The sequence below is a fragment of the Lampetra planeri genome, chromosome 52, assembly GCF_965212315.1.
Source record: "Lampetra planeri chromosome 52, kcLamPlan1.2.h2, whole genome shotgun sequence".
Classification (NCBI taxonomy): Eukaryota; Metazoa; Chordata; class Hyperoartia; order Petromyzontiformes; family Petromyzontidae; genus Lampetra; species Lampetra planeri.
The window spans coordinates 923,204-940,588 of record NC_136158.1 but is presented as its reverse complement, the minus strand read 5'-3'; the positions used below and the strand labels follow the sequence as shown (position 1 = coordinate 940,588).

Genomic DNA, 17,385 nt, shown 5'->3' with positions numbered 1-17,385 from the left:
TCTTCGATGAGGAGGAGGAGGAATGTCAAAGTGAGGAGGTGCCACGTTTGGGGGGTACTTCAATGGAGGGGGGGCGTTTAATCTGGACACGCGGCCGCTTGTTCCGCTCCGTTCGAAGTGTACGTCATCGTTCATTCGTGATTTCCCTGCGCTTACGAGAACGATGCGAATACCGGAACGATTATAATTGTTTATTAATATTAATAATAAATGATTGTGCGCGTTGAGAGGACCTTGAAGCCACTGCCCCAGGAAATAGCGACCACACAGCCGCCCCCTTTGTGGCCCCGTTGGCTACCCCCACCCGCACCCCACCCTACGACCCCCCCCATCCCACCCCCCACCCCTACTCCACCCGCCTGCCCCCCCTCCGTCTGCCTACCGAACATGTGTGCATCATTGTGCGGCTGGGCTCTCACGGGGACCCGGGCTCTGGGTGTCTGAATGGGTCACGGTGTCCAGGTCACAACAATGAGCTCGGTTGAGCACACGGTGCGGTGGTGGATTGTTAAACGATTCTTGTTTTGTTTTTAATTATCAATTATCGTTTTCGGACAACGGATTGTCTATTCCGGAAGTCGCTGGATTCTAGAGGCGGTGGCAAGAGTGGTGCCGCGCTGGCGAGATGTCATCTTCCTCGCCTGGTACGCAGCAAGTCGTGAGGTTTCATCCCGACCCTGATGCCTGCTGCTGTATATTTGGAGTCTGTGTGTCTCTCTCTCATCATCATGTGAGTGTCTGTAATTGTGGAAAGCTTGGATGTTGCCTGCCGGCTGAGTCGCTCTTGACAAACAGCATCATACCTCAATGGGCTTTACTCGCCACGGTGGCTAGGAGATGTTAACTACCTCGCCTAGTATACAGGAGGTCGTGGGTTCGATGCAGACCCTGACGCCTGCTGTATACTTGGAGTTTGCGGTGTCTCTCTCTCTCTGCCTGTCGTCGCATGGATTTTTCTCCGGGTCTTCCGGTTTTCTCTTTCATGGTTTCCGTGAAAACAGGACGTGCATTTGTAGAATTTGACTTCTGCTATAAATCTCCACGTGATGATGATAAGCCACTTTGTTGGGCTATCATTTGTGGCCAGGTCTCTTCTGAAAAAGAGCTACGTAGCTTGGTGAGCCTTACCTGGTAAAATAGATATTTATTTTTATAGATTTGCTGCACTGCCGTCGCCATTGTCTCACGACTTCTTTTATTCAGGGAAGTTATCTTTGACGAGAAAACCGGATATTAACGAGGGGGCCTTCTTCTCAAAAATTAGAGGCCGACCCAAACTGAATTTCTGGTTTCGGCCGAAAACGAAACCAGACCGAAAGTTAAAAATTGACTTTCGGCTGAAACTGAAAGTAAACCTAAAGTTAACTTTTTGGCTTCGGCCGAAACAGAAACTATGCCGAAAAGGCCATTTGCCAACTTTCGGCGCCGAAACCGAATTTCGGTCGGCCTCTACCTCAAATGTCTCGCCCCGTCCTGTTTTCACGGAAGCCGGGGGTATGAATTTTGTCGTCGCCTAGGAAACATTTCCGTATTCTCCGTGTCATTCGAAGGCGGTGGAGTTGTGGGTTGCGTCTCCTAACGATCATCCGCGGGAATTAATGCGGCCTTCCGGAAAGAGATGTTTTAATTCTAGTGGTTTGGGAATAGCCGTCCAGAAGTCAGTTCTCTGTCGCAAGCACGTGATCCACCCAGCGGACGAGAAGAACTCGCCCGCTGACCATCCTCAATAATATGCAATGAGGACAATTAACAAAAACGGTCAACGGGTGCATCAATAAGCCTGTGGCCTTAAAAAATGTTAACACTTCTGAGAATTTGCAACAATTACCGCAAGAAATGTTCTGCCTCCAGGCTCTGGAGACCACCTGGAGAAGATTCCAGGCACGCGTTGACAATGATGGCGAACAAGTGAAGACTGTGACTTTGTGAAGCTCTTAACATTAAATTTTTTATCACTTTACAGTGTAATATCATCGTTCTTTTCCATTAAAAACGATAGTCCCATATAAGTGTTAAAAAAAATTAAACACCCTGTATATAAGTGGTGATATTTTTGTCAATGGCCCCTTCTTTCATATAAGCTTATGTATTACAGTACTTCCAATTGCTTTGGATATAAATATGGTATATGCCGCTAAGATGATTTGGCTAGCTGTACAGCAGCCACTGGGTGGCGAATGGCGCTTGTGCCAGGCTAGGATCAATTTGAGGCTGTGTGAAGTGTTGCATGGTCGATGACAGGAGGTCATGGGGACAGGCCCAGGTGCCATGGGTTGACTGACTGCGATGACCAGTAGATGACCAGCTGTGCCCCCCACTGTGCCAACTTGCAGCGTTTTATACGCATGGCGCTCCGCTCGTTGTTGTGAGCGTCGCTCCTCCGCCCTCAGTTGTTGCTGGAAGGTGACTGCCTCCAACTGTCCAGTAACATCCTTCACGAGCCCCCTCCACAATAGGTGGATCTTGACACCGCTGGTACCGATCTTTGGCAAGTCCACTCAGCTCCACATCCTCCCGTACCGCATCAGCTCCATCTCTTCTCCAGCCCGTGCCACGCCCGTTTAGCCCCCTCTATCCGGCCAAACAGAAGCTGCTTGGGGGCATGCAGTGTTTGGCAGGGTCACTGCAATACTCGTGACATATCGTACGATATATAACATCGACAATAATTACGTCCATTGAGGAACAGAAATAGCGTGGCATCGCGATTAGCGTTTACTCACGTTCATTCCTTCACACGTTTTACATCCACCGACACGATATGCGAGGATTAACAAGCAGCGTCGCGAACCTTAGCGAATTTAATAGCCACGACCCATTCGGTTGGGGGGGCGCCTTTTTGCGAAACGTCTTCCCGGAGTAAGTGACTCCGAGACTTGCGTCAGGATTTCGCGGCGCTGTTCAGTCTTCCTTGACCCTCGCACGTCGCGACCGCTGCTGCCCGTAGACCGACGGTTCAGTGTTGGGGCCAACTCCAGTTGTGAAGGAACTTGAAGCCGCTTGAAGTAGACGATACCATACCGACTGTGAATACGCCACTAAACATGCGAACGTTGGGCCTACGGTGGCGTGTGACCGGAGCTGTTGGACCGACGTTCGACCGACGTTCGACCAACGTTCGTCCGACGTTTACCCGACGTTCATCCGACGTTCGACCGACGTTTGGCTGACGTTCAACCGACGTTTGACCGACGTTGGCCCAACGTTGGCCCGACGGTTCCATATTTACCGAGTACTGAAAAGCAACAAAAACCGATACAATATTAAAGCGACATACAATGACACACCCACGATCACAAAGTCACAGAGTGTCAGAGAGAGAGATGTTACTCCCATGAGCATTGCGGTCACCTGGCGTCTCTACAGCCTTGGGGCAGCGGTGGAAATTCCACATTCATATGGCGAGGATAGCGGCGGGAGTTGGGGGGGGGGGTGAGTCTATAATCAACAGGGCAACTCCTGTTGACTTTCTGCACAAAGTGGTACTTCACTTTATCCACCCTCGAGAGGGATGATAGGCCCAACTATAACCACCTCGTTAGAATGAAGCTCGTCATTGGTGAGACTGTGGCTTGGATGTTTCCCCCCCTCTCGCTCTCTTAGCCCCCGCGGGGGCGCTAGGAGGAGAGTTTCTAGTTTGGAGAGAGAGGAAATAATAAATAAATTAATAAAGCGAAGCGGCAACAGCCGCGGCGGCAGCAGCCGGCATCCACAGCAGCCGCCGCCGTCTGGTTTCCATGGCAACGGGGGGGGGGGGCGGGGGGTGGCCTCAGGGTGACTCCTCGCTCATTCATTTCTCACTCGCTCCTCATTCACTCATTCCTCACTCATTTCTCACTCGCTCATTCACTCATTCCTCACTCATTTCTCACTCACTCATTCATTGCTTATTTCTCACTCGCTCCTCGTTCATTTTTCACTCGTTCCTCATTCACTCCTCATTCCTAATTCATTCCTCATCCCTCACTCCCTCATCATTTTTCACTCTAATTCATTCATTTTTCACCCACTCTTCTCGTTCCTCACTCCTCAATTCGCTCACGTGTCATCCCTGATTCATTCACTTATCATCCCTCACTCATTCCTCTTCCCTCACTTTCTCATCCTTAATTCCTCATCAATCACTTCTCATCCCTCACTTCGTATCCCTCACTTCTCATCCCTCACTACTGATTCATTCACATTCTCTCATGACTCACTCACTTCTCATTCGCTCCTCACTTCTTACCCCCCCCCACACACATCCATCACTCTCCACTGAGGCCAGCAGGGGGCAGGGCAGGGAGTAGCACAGAGGTTGCAAACGGGTTTTGATTCCTTATCCGTACCCGTACCCGGCCGCACCAGGGTCGCAAATGGGTACCCGTACCCGTCCGGCCGGGTACGGGTACCCGTTCCCTACCCGTACCCTACCCGAAATGAGTGACAAACGGTGACTCACCAGTGACTCACGGCCTACCTGTACCCGGCCGCACCAGGGTCGCAAACGGGTACCCGTACCCAGCCAGGTACGGGTAGCCGGGTATCGAGTAGGGTACGGGTATCGGGTACCCGGTTGCGACCTCTGCCCTGCAGTATACTTTGTTGTTATGAGACTTGTTTACCGCTGAGAGCCTCGCCGAGTCTCAGGCCTCAGGGGGGTCCTGGCAATTTTTAGTTTGCAGTTGGGGGCCGTCAACTGCTTCACGGTGGGACGTGAAACCTCCCGTGGCGGTCAAAAAGGGGTACAGGCAGTCCCCGAGATACAAACGTCCGCGCTTACTAACGCCCACCCACGCTTACGAACGCCGCCTGCACTTACTAACGCCCACCCACGCTTACGAACAACGCCCACCCTCACGAACGCTGTCCGCACTTACAAACGCCCTTGTTTACGAACGCAGCCCGCACTTTTGAACTGCCATTTAGATTTCGATTTAAAGCTTTCGTGACTGCAGGGATTCATATTCTTGGTTCTTTCGGTAAAGTCACGTAGAAGGGAAATAATAAAATAATATGAATATAAAACAATAAAATGCTCACGACGTTTCGATTGCAACACAAGCAATCATCATCATCAGGTGTGAAATCCACAGCAAGAAAATTTGAGTTTTGTTTTATTGTCTTATATTTCTATTATTTTATTATTTCCCTTCTACGTGACTTTACCGAAAGAACCAAAAATATGCCATTTCGATGTCATTATTTTTAACCATCCGACTTGCGAACGTTCAGTCATGCTTACGGACTGAACCGTGTAACTATTCTGTTCAGTGGAGCAATCTTCCACGAGATGTAACGAGTCCCAGCAGGTACAACGACAGTGAACCATTCGCCGCGGTGGTGAGATGTTAACTCCCTCGCCTGGTAGACAGGAGGTCGTGGGTTCAATCCCGACCCTGACGCCTGCTGTATAATTGGAGTTTGCGTGTTCTCACCGTGGTCGCGTGGATTTTTCTCCAGGTCCTCCGGTTTTTCCCTCCGCATTGAGAATCAGCATGCGTTCAGAGTCCTTGGCTGCCACACGATAAGCCACTTTGTTCAGCTATCATTAGTGGCCAGGTTGCTTATGAAAAATAGCGGCATAGCTCAGTGGACCTTACCTGGTAAAATAACAAAAAATTGTTTCATAGTTAAGTCAACTCCTTTCTCCACACACTCGGAGGCACGCGCTCACGTGCCCTGCTGTAGAAGTGTTCAGCGCTTGGCAGTCCAACACAACGATGTCAATAATGAAGTGAAGAGCCGAGGTGAATTGCGATTTAGTTTATTGCCTCTTTGTCAATGCCGCCATCTACGGGACTTGTCGTCTTCGTTTTTTTCTTTACTACATCAGCTTGTTCCTGGCACGGGCCACACGAAGCGTTATTTGGTGACGCCACTGCGCCAGCCAGCTGGCACTACAGTGAGAAGCGCCTGTGACTCGCACACGTGACTCGCCCTAAGGGTTGGACCTTGGTTCAATTCCGGTACTCGCGCGGAGTTTTGGTGCGTTTTCTCCCGGGTGTGCGTGGGTTCCCTGGCGGCGCTTGTCCAGTTCCCTCGCATTGATGAAAAAACACCCCACACGCACACACACACACAATGTGACCGGTGGTATGGAGCTCAAAACATCGCAATGCTGAAAAGTTCCACTGCCAATCACTCCATTGGGATCAAAAACAAAGATCCCCCGTGTAGCCTTAACAGACTGTAGGGGCAAGTGCTGTTCGCGAGTAGCAACTATGAAAGCCGGCACGGCACACGGAGGGGTGGGTGGCCAGCACGGCGCCCGGCTGCCTTTATCTCGCAAGTGGCGATGTTTACTACACACCGCACCAGGTACTCATTTGAGGCCGAGTCGACCTAGGGGAGGAGGCCCAGGACCGGTTCAGATAAAGGTCACCGGTGTTGGCCGTGAGCGGGAATCGAACTCTGATCGCCGGGTTCATAGCACAAGCACGGCGTAGCGCTAACCGCGACGCCGTACCACGCTCCCCACTCGGATCTCTGTTTGGTTGTCTCTCGATTGCGATCACCAATACCAACACCCGGCCATTCGCCACTAAGTGATGGTGACGTCACCACGGTGCCTGTGCCAGGCCAGGTGCACTTTGAGACCACGTCAAGTGTCAAAGGCTCGCTGACAGGAAGGTCACCGGACAGAACAAGGTGCCACGGGTTGACTGAGATGACCGGCAGATGCACCAGCTGTGCCCCCCCCTACTGTGCCAACTCGCTGCACTTTAGCCGCCCGGCGCTCCGCTCGTCGTGGTGAGCGTCGCTCCTCTGCCTCCAGTTGTCGTTGGAGGGGCGACTGCCTCCAACTTGCCCAGTAGCAGCAGCGTTCTCCACGAGCCTCCTCCATTGGGATCGCCACGCACAGCGGCAACAGCAGCAGCAACATCGCCCCCTGCAGCGAAAACTGGGCAGGAGCCCTAGAGACTCCGTGAGAGGGGTCCATTGTGCAGTACCAACCTTGACTTATACTCTTTTAGTTTAAATCAGTTTAACACGTTGGCTTTCGCGACCAATATCATCCATAATACAGGTTTTTTTGGGTTAGATCGCTCTTATCTATATGACTGTCTTTGATCACTGTCTGGTTGTCTCTGATCTCTTTCTGGCAGTCTCTGATGTCTATCTGGATGTTTTGCCTCTGATATCTATCTGGATGTTTTGCCTCTGATGTCTATCTGGCTGTCTGCTCTGATCTCTATCTGGCTGTCTGCTCTGATCTCTATCTGGATGTCTCTGCTCTGATCTCTATCTGACTGTCTCTGCTCTGATCTCTATCTGACTGTGCTTTGATCTCTATCCAACTGTCTGTGCTCTGATCTCTATCTGGCTGTCTATGCTCTGATATCTATCTGGCTGTTTGTCTCTGATGTCTATCTGGCTGTATCTGCTCTGATCTATATTTGCTTCATTGCTGCCTTACAACGCATTGCACTGTTGCCGCTCTTTGCGAGGTGAGACTCTGGCCTCCGGAGTTCTCGCCGTGGTTTTCACACGACTCCAACTTGTCGCCGCGTTGCAGCAACCATGCTCGGCCGCGGGGTGAAGAGGAAGGCTCCGAGCGACGAGGAAGATGAGGTGGACGACGAGGAGGAGGAGGCGAGGCGGTGGTGCGGACTGCATGCCGGGCTGCAGGTGAGCGGGGCCGGGCGCGTGTCCACACAACGCTACCCGACGCTCGCACAGGGGACTTGGGCTAGAGGAAGGTAGCTGCGCTGTATCCGCTTCTCTGGGCCGTTCTCCAACACAGAGGTGGGGGGGGGGAGGTCGCACTGCTCTGATGATAGCACGGTTGGCTACGTGTGGTGCGAAAGAAGCTCAACAAACAACAAAGATTCCCCGTGCAGCCTTAACAGACTGTTAGCGAGTAGCACCTATGAAAGCCGGCACGGCACACGAGGGGGTGGGTGGCCAGCACCACGCCCGACCGCCTTTGTCTCCCCAGTGGCGATGTTTATACGCCGCTCCAGGTACTCATTTGAGGCTGAGTCGACCTAGGGGAGGCCCAGGACCGGTTGAGATAATCGTGACTGGTGTTTTGCCGTGGGCGGGAATCGAACTCTGGTTGCTGGGGTTCACAGTGCAGCGCGCTAATCGCTACACTACCGCACACACGCTGCTCAGCGAAGGTTTCCCAACGGAATCCTTCGTGACGCCAGTAGCCCAATCAGGATTAAACCGATCGAGGGAATGACAACAACGAACCAACGACAGGGTCGTCACGTTGCCCTCGCATCTCCCTCCCCGCCCCCAGGCCCCTGCCCACCCGGTGAGCCGCCAGGCCATGCTGGACCTGTCCCTGCGCAAGCTGCACACGCCGCTGCGCCGCCGCTCCGAGCCGTGCCTGCGCCGCGCGCTGCTCATCGCCAACACGCTGCGGCACGTCCACGACGAGGTGCGGCGCGACGCGGCCGCCGCCGCCGCGGCCCCCCCCTCCCACGTCTCGCGGGCGCCCGACGGCGACGACGAGAAACTGGAGTCGCTCTCGGCCGCCATCGCCGCCGTCCTCAAAGACCTCGAGTTCGTGGAAGACGCGGCGGGACAGCCGTGTGACGCCGCCGTGCTGGTGCCGCCCCCTTCCCTGCAGCACCAGCTGCAGCAGCAGCAGCAGCTGCAGCGGCTGCACCAGCAGCAGCGCATGGACGCGCTGTTCGGCGTGGCGGCGGTAGCGGCGGCCGGCGGCGGCGCCGCCACGGGTTTCCTGACGGAGCTGGCGCTGGAGGACATCTTCTGGGAGCCCGACGCCATCGTCGACGCGTGGGGCCTGGCGAGGGGCGCCAGGCCCCACGCGGCGGCGTCGCCGTTCTCAGCGGCGGCGCTCGACGACGGCGGCGGCGGCTCGCGGCCGTTCGCGGGCGGCGCCGCGACGGCGGCGGCGGCGCCGTCGCTGTCGCCGCAGCCGTGCCGCGTCGACGCCGCCGACATCGGCGATCTGAGCTTGGAGGTCATGGTGCGGTCGTAGGTGGCGTGTCGCCTTCACGGTCGCCTTGGTGGATTTTTTGGGACGGCGTCCGCCCCGGGTGGCGCTGTCGCGGTGGATCGGGCGCCGCCCCGAGCGGACAACTCCAGAGGGGTCGACTCGGCCCAGTGAGCTCAACTTTGCGCAAAGTGAATGTCGGTCGGCCGGCCGGCCTGCGGAGGAGGGACTGCCGCCTGTCACAGGAATGGGGAATTTTCTGCCGCTGGTGTTCTGGACCGAGCGCTGCCGGCGAAAATGTGCGCTTGGGCGCGCGGAAACGGTGAACAAAGACAAAATCATCATCCGAGCAACCGTTAATTTAAAGTATTTATGTCGTCGCGACGGCAGCGTGAGGACCGGTGGCGTTTACACGTTCGCAGACGCCTATTTATGAGTTAGTTTTTTCCCTCTCTAATTTAATTAAAATTTGAGGTGAATTAAGTTTTTTTTGTATTATCGTATTGGGACGAATGAATTGCAAAAAAAAATTGTACATAAGTTGCGGACGAGATGGCGTGGATCACGTCCCGGGTGCCGTGGCGAACAAATCCACGTATTTACTTTTCAAATACAAATATATATATAACATTAAAACAAATCGAGAACAAACAAGCGTTTTCCACTGGCACATCCGAGCCGAGGTGAGCCGGCACGGATACAGTCGTGGGCTTTTTCACTACTGACCGACCCACGCCGTTCCGTACCGGGAAAAAAAACCCGCGGCAGGCTGTGGCCTCGCAACAAACAACAACGAGACGCCCAAATCTATCCCCGGCGGCCCACGGCAGGGCAACGGGCGGGGCCGGTGACGCGTTCGTTTTCGCCGTCGTCACTTGGACGTCGACACACTGAGTCTCCACTTGTACGCTCTCCGTGCGACGTGAGTGGTGGAAAATCAAAGCTAGTGCCGCCCACTCCAACCACCACTCCCCCCCCCCCCCTCCATGAACCGGGCCGGGCCGGGCCCGACACGATTATCCGGCACGGCGCACGGCTCGGTTGTGTCGGTGGAAGAGAGGTGGCAAGATGGGACAAGGAGCGGTATTTTTGTAGACGGGGTGCGGTGTTGCAGATTGTGTGCCTGAGCAAAGTGCCTGGAAGTGAGGCGGTGAGCCGTGCCGTGCGAGTTCCTCCCGTGGAGCCAGCCGTGTGGACCATACCAAGCGTGGGGAAAGACTGTAACACGCGAGGCTCAGCGCGATCGCCAATTGCACTGCGGCCCTTAAACGGTAAAATAAATTAATAATGTATCTTACGCTCACAGTGCCAGCGCTTTACAGGTCACTTACGTGACGATAATTTACGTGCGATGAAGAAATGGCATTGCCTGAAACGTCGCCTCTATGAAAATCTATTTTTTTTTTCATCGTAAGGCCACTGTGCTGTTGACGAATGTGAGGGGTGTTTTGTTAGTTGGTTGTTGCCGCCAACGTAGCGGCAACAGCAGCAGCGGCTTCGCGAAATAAATTGTTTAATTGCAGCCGGGCCTGTCCCGAGTCTGTGACCTGGAAAATGGACCACTGGAACCAACCGACGGAAAGCCAGCGGCCAAAACGGGACGTCTCGATGTGACCGCCAAACGACCGAAACGACGAAAACGACGAAAACGACCGCTCTTCCGAAATCCACGCGAGCGACACACTGCCGCGTATTCCCACCTTCCGGCCTTCTTCGCCACCAAATTCCTTATTCCACGAAATTCCTTCGCTGCCACAAGAGCCGCCACTGGAGGGAGCGCTAGAGAGAACCGCCCCCTCTAGAGGGCACGCAAGCGCAAGTCCCCGGTTATTATTTTTTCTTTTTAAATTTTCAAGGAATCGTTAAACCCGCGGCGCAACCCGTGCAGGTTTGGGTGCGTCGGGCCACCAAAGCCACGGGCACGCGCGCGGTGCATCTAAACTAAAACTTTTTATATTTTGCTAGGTAAGGCCCGCTTACCCGACGATGGCTCGTCTTCCGTCAGCCGCTTTGGTTGTAACTCCACGCTGCCGTTATGTCTTGGCGGTCACAAAAAAATATCCCTCCCACCCCCAACGTCCGACTCTAGCAGCCCCCCCCCCTGCGCCGTGAATCCTCTGTCCGGGTTGTTTCCTCCCCGGTAGTTCCACGGGTAAAATACGAAACTCGCTAGAACGCATGAACGTGGCCCCTCCCGGATTGGGGCCGCGCGTTTGAGCACGGTTTTGCACCCGCGAGATCTTTCCCACGCGCCGCTGCAGGCACACGGAGGTGGGGACGGGTCCGGGGGGGGGGGTGGCATGTCCACGAGTTGAATGCAACGGTGGAAGTAAGAAACGCTCACCGCGCGGCCCCAAGCTTTTGCCACGCACTACTGCGGGAGGGCGGGGGTGGAGGGGCATGTTCGTTCGCAGGTCGAGTGCAACGGTAGAAGTAAAGAGACTCTCAACCCCGCAGCGCAACCCGGGAAACCGCGCTCGGATTGCCAGTGGCCGCGAGAACTGGCGGCCCATGGGTAAAATGTACGAATGAATGCTCGTGAGTTGAATGAAAAGCCTCTTGGCATATATAGAGGACTGCAGAGCTCGGGGAATTGTTGTTAAAGCCGGCTCCTCACCGCCGGACTCCCCCTCATCTGTGGCTTCTGGACGATCACGAGAGACGCAGTTTGCATGGATGACGACGACGACGATGCCGTAGATTAAAACAGAAACTCAAATGAAACGTGGGTGATCATTGCCGCTAATCATGCTAATCGGCCACCGAGATTACGAGCGTGAGGGGAGCGGCTAACGTTCGAATCAGCCGTGCCCCCGTAGACGAACAAAATTATTCGCGAGCGCGGTTTAGCCACGACCAGAAAAAAACCGCCCATGAACTGTTCAGAGCCAAACTTTGTTTACGTTTTCAGTAAGTTTGTGACGGTCAAGTGGTGGTCCCGTTCTGCGTAGAGCTCCTCGGCATTTCGCCAGCCTCAATTTATACACCGCCCTGGCCAATCGCGAACCGTCTTCGGGAACAGGAAGAGGTATCGGTGTCGACGGGAAGTGGATGCCACCACAGGAGATTGCATCAAACACTAAGTAGGGTACTGAGCCGGTAAACGTGCAACTTTCACCCGGCGTTGGCATGCGACTCGAAGCCGTTTGGCCCAACGTTGGCCCAGCATCCCATGTTCACCGGGCAAGTACCTGGACGAATATGCAACAAAGTATTTGCAAGTTGTTAAGTCCCTGAACGCCAGCGCAGCACTTGCCGCCGTTTATTTTGTGCCCCATTTAAAATTTCAGGAGATGACCCTGTTAACGCGGTCACACCCCACGTGACCTCGTCACACCCCCCCACTCCTCCCGTCGGATGCGTGTCTGCAAGCTGATTTTAAAAAGGTCACTTGAAGCGATCTCGGAGGTAGCTCTGTGGTGTCCGCTTCCCGGGGGGTTTTTGGGGCCGTTCTCCAACACGAAAGGGATATTTGTTCACTGCTCTGCTCGAGTGTCTGCGGATGGATTCCTTTTGCTCTCCTGACGACGTGACGCCAGTGGCTCTATCGTCGGGATAACGCGATGAGAGTCTAAATAAATCTACCAAGGATGTTTTTGTTTGCCAAGGAGTGTTTTCCGCGCTAGCCGGAAGAAAGCCATCGGAGCTTAAATCGGCAGCCGATGCGGTGCCACATTTGAACGGAACACACGCCCAAGTATCCACGTGCGTACGTGCGTTGTACTTCCTTTGCGCCGTACGTAGCCAAACGTGCTAATCGGCGGTGCGGGCGGAAGATCAACGAGCTGAACGCAAAAAGGGGAGCGATCTTGTTGCGGGATGTTCTTCAGCAAGGTCAAAGTAAAGTTTCAGCGGCCCTGCGATTTCTTGGCCAACGCCACTCACTGCTGGAGGAGGTGGGAGGGGCGTGGTGGGGGGGGTAGTGTTTTAGCCTACTCTTCCACGTTGGAAGAGTAGCCTACTCTTCCACGTTGGAAGAGTGGTGGGAAGAGGAGTACCCACACATGATGATGGCAATTGAGCAATGTAACTGTAATTAATAAACATTTTTAATGAACGAGGCATTGCCAATCAAAGGATGTCATTTTAATTTCTCGCGGAGTGTTCCCAAGCGCGCGTCGCGTCCCAGCAGTTTCAAATCGAGCGGCCGCCCCGGTTAATACTGTGAGCGTAATACATTCACAGACACGGCTACGCACCGTCCGCTTCACTCGCCGTGGACGTGAAAGACCCCTGCCGATGTCATTTTTTTATCCTCTAGATTGAAACTCATTTCTTTTAGAACTGCTTGTTGTGTTTAGTTTGTCCTTCCCCCCCCGGACCTCCGATTAGCACGGTTGGCTAGTACAATGCGAAAGAAGTTCACCATACATATGTAGAGAAGTTCCCACGGACGAACTCTGAGACGGAGGTAAGTTATGGGCTTTCGCCAAGGGATTATTAAAGGTTAACAATAACACACAAGGGTACACAGCTCCCAGGGGCTAGGGGTCCTACTCTGAGTCCTGGTCCAGAGATTCAGCACTGCCCATAGACTCAACACTGAAGTCCATAAACGCAGCACTACCCATAGACTCAACACTGCCCATAGACTCAGCACTGCCCATAGACTCAACACTGCCCATAAACTCAACACTGCCCACAGACTCAGCACTGCCCATAAACTCAGCACTGCCCACAGACTCAACGCTGCCCATAGACTCAACACTGCCCATAGACTTAGCACTGCCCATAGACTCAACGCTGCCCATAGACTCAGCACTGCCCATAGACTCAACACTGCCCATAAACTCAACACTGCCCATACTCTCAACACTGCCCATAAACTCAACACTGTCCACAGACTCAACGCTGCCCATAGACTCAACACTGCCCATAGACTTAGCACTGCCCATAGACTCAACACTGCCCATAGACTCAACACTGCCCATAAACTCAGCACTGCCCATAGACTCAGCACTGCACTCCATAGACTTATCACAGACCAATGCAACGGCGCAATGCCCTATCCACCAATACGAAGGAGACATCACGGCGATGATGATCGGCTACTCCTGCCGCGGTTGTCCGAACTTGACCACCTCAATGTGGCATCGCTGCGGTCGTCGTTGGCTCCGCGTCTACATCGGCAGCAGCCGTACGGCGAAGCGGCAGAAGACGATGAATAATTGGATTGCCCAAATCCTCCCGGTGCATTGTTTCAAACCCCTCGCCAAGATCTCGAGGCTCAATAACCAGGCGGGGCGGGGGGAGAAGGGGGGGGAGTGCGATTGTTGGCACCGAAACGATTCTGCGAGGACTGCATCCAGCAGCAGCAGCAGACGCGGGCGTAATCGAGAGGCGACGCGCCCCATGAATCGCTGCCGTTGCCGCGGATGTCTCCACGTCCTGCCGGTGGGGCAGAGGAAATCCTGCATCCACCCCCCCCCTGCCCCCCCCCCTCCGTGTGAGGGCCTGGCTCGGTTTGGGGGGGGAGGTTAAACAATGCACCGGGGGTAGAAATCCCCGGCATTTCTCTCGTTTTTATTTTCTTACAAAGCACAAAATACAAAGGTCCCCTCCACCCTCGTGTAGCCTTCACAGACTGTTGGGGCAAGTTGCTGCTGGCGAGCGTCTACGAAGGCCGGCAAACGGCACGCTAGGCGGTGGCTGTGGCCAAAAAAATCACGCACGGCCGCCTTTGTCTTCCCCAGTGGCTGAGTCGACCTAGGGGAGGCCCAGCACCGGTTCAGATAATCGTCACCGGTGTTGGCCGTGAGCGGGAATCGAACTCGGGTCGCCAGATTCATAGCGCAGCGCTAACCGCGACAACAACAAGCGCCACTCGCCAGGAAGTGGCGGTGACGTCACCACGGCGCTTGTGCCAGGCTAGGTGCACGTTGAGGCGACACCACCGCTCCCACACACACACGGGCGGACGGTTCCAAATCATTGGTGGATTCATGACTAAAGTTCCACTTGAAGAGGTTACCAATTCCTGACTTTCGGGAACCGGTTCTCAATTATTTTGGATCAGAATCACCGAACGACGCTACTACCCCAGAGTGCGTGGAACCAACAAGTGTCGCCTCTTGGCATCTCCATTCCGCCGTCCCTGTCCTCGTCTGAATCGACTCGGTGAGTAAAATCGCGAAAGTGCAAGCGTGGGTTTAATTTTGACAATTTCTATTATCAAGGTATTTGGAGTTTTGTGAGTGTCTGTGATTGTGGAATGCTTGGATGTTGCCTGCCGGCTGAGTCGCTCTTGACAAACAGCGTCATACCTCAATGGGCTTTACTCGCCACGGTGGCTATGAGATGTTAACTACCTCGCCTGGTGTACAGAGGGTCGGGATCGAACCCACGACCCTGACGCCTGCTGCTGTATATTTGGAGTGTGCGTCTCTCTATCTCATCATCATCACGGTGGCAAGGAGATGTTAACTACTTCGCCTGATGTACAGGAGGTCGTAGGTTCGATCCCGACCCTGATGCCTGCTGCTGTACATGTGGAGTTTGCGTCTCTCTCTCTCCCCGTGGTCGCGTGGATTGTTATCTCCGGTTCCTCATGTTTTGTCCTTCAACATTTAGAATCAACATCACGCGTTTAGATGATTTGGCTGCTTCTATACATTCACACGTGATGATGATGATGTTATAAACGTGCGTTTACGGAGTATTTGGCTGATATAAATGTCCACGTGATAAGCCATCACTTAGCTGAGCTTTCATTTGTGATGGCAGGTCGCTTCTGAAAGAGAGCTACACGGCTCAGTGGGCCTTACCTGGTTAAATAATATAGTTAAACTTATACACTTCTGATACGTATTTCGTGCTGCTGCTGCTGCGTTGGCCGCTGTGCACAACCACAACAACTCAAAATATTAATCAACAAGAAGAAAAAAAAAATTATTATCAACGTTTCGAGCAATGCCCCTTCATTTTACGTGCTACGAAGAAGGTTCATCGCCCGAATCGTCGCCTATCAGATGTTCCCCTTGCAAGGCCGCAGTGTCTTTGACGCGCAACGTGGCGAGTCGTTTTGTGTTCTGTTTTTTTATTCTGAAGTCGCTGCTGTTGCCCGCCCTTGTGCACCACTGCCACCGTAGCAGCAACCACCACCGACATACTCCATCACCGACCCAATTCACAAACGGTTCCCGGCTTTAACCGGTTGTGGTTTCACGACCCTAATCGGGGGTGGTGTAGGTTGGTGTGTGTTGGGGGGGTGGGTGGTGAGAGAGGGGAGGAGAGGGGGAGGCAGGGGAGGGGGGGCAGGATAGGGGGGGGCAGGATAGGGGGGTGCAGGATAGGGGGGCTGGCCCTGCCCCGAGGGGGGGGGGGCGGTGACGCGTGTCGATCCGCGCGCCTTCCTCGACTGGCGCTGCGAACGAGGAGTTTCGCTGCGACCCGAGCACCGTTCGTGCCGCGAAGCTCCTCGCCCCGGGGGAACGAACGTCCGCGAAAGTCGTCGGCAGCTTCGCTTCTTCACCTTGCCCGAGAGCGCGGCGCCGACCGCGCGGCGACTGGGAAATCTGTGGCCGAGCAGGTAAAGGTGCGAGAGAGAGGGGGGAGAGATGGGGGGGAGAGAGTTGATGTAGTGTCGCTCTTCCTCCTCCACCTTTGAAAGAGCGCAGACCACTGTGGGTTCACTGTGGGGTCCGTAGTGTGGGTTGTATGGCCAGTCTCACTGCTGTGGCTTGTGTCTCTATGTATCTCTATGGGTTTCTGTATCGCTATGTGTCTCTATGTATCTCTATGGGTTTTTGTGTGTATCTTTGTGTATCTCCATGTGTCTATGGGTTCAATGTGGGGTCCGTAGTGTGGGTTGTATGGCCACAGTCTCACTGCTGTGGCTTGTGTCTCTATGTATCTCTATGGGTCTCTGTATCGCTATGTGGCTCTATGTATCTCTATCGGTCTCTGTGTATCTCTATATATCTCTATGGGTCTCTGTATCTCTATGGGTCTCTGTGTTTCTCTGTGTATCTCTATGGGTCTCAGAGAAACACAGAGACTCATAGAGATACACAGTATCTTTATGGATCTCTATGTATCTCTGTGTATCTATATGGGTTTCTATGTATCTCTATGTGTCTCCACTTGTCTCTATGGGTCTCTGTGTATCTCTATGGGTCTCTATGTATCTCCATGTGTCTCAGGGTTTTCTGTGCGGTCCACAGATTGGGTTGCATTACCAGAATCGCACCACTGTGGCTTGCATCTTACATCTTACATGTATGAAGGAGATGCCGTGTAGCATCGAGGCAAATTGATGTTCATCGACACCAACAACAACAACGGCCGCGATTCGCCACTGAGTGGCGGTGACGGGGCTTGTGCCAGGCTAGGTGCACTCCGAGGCCACGTGAAGGTGTCGAATGTTCGTTGACAGGAGGTCCACGGGACAGACCCAGCAGGTGCCATCGGTTGACTGAGACGAGTGGCCGATGCACCACGTGTAGTCCTGTACCTCCCACTGTGACAACTTGCTGCGTTTTATCCGCCCGGCG

General features: G+C 53.9%; 1 protein-coding gene across 1 annotated transcript; it reads left to right on the top strand.

Moving 5' to 3' along the window:
- Positions 1–344: 344 nt before the first annotated feature.
- On the top strand, positions 345–8,938 carry LOC144734618 (uncharacterized). The gene is made up of 3 exons (XM_078616887.1): positions 345–644; positions 7,499–7,611; positions 8,231–8,938. The coding sequence occupies exons 1-3, from the start codon at positions 626–628 to the stop codon at positions 8,936–8,938; spliced, it is 840 nt and encodes a 279-aa protein (XP_078473013.1). The 5' UTR covers positions 345–625.
- Positions 8,939–17,385: the final 8,447 nt, after the last annotated feature.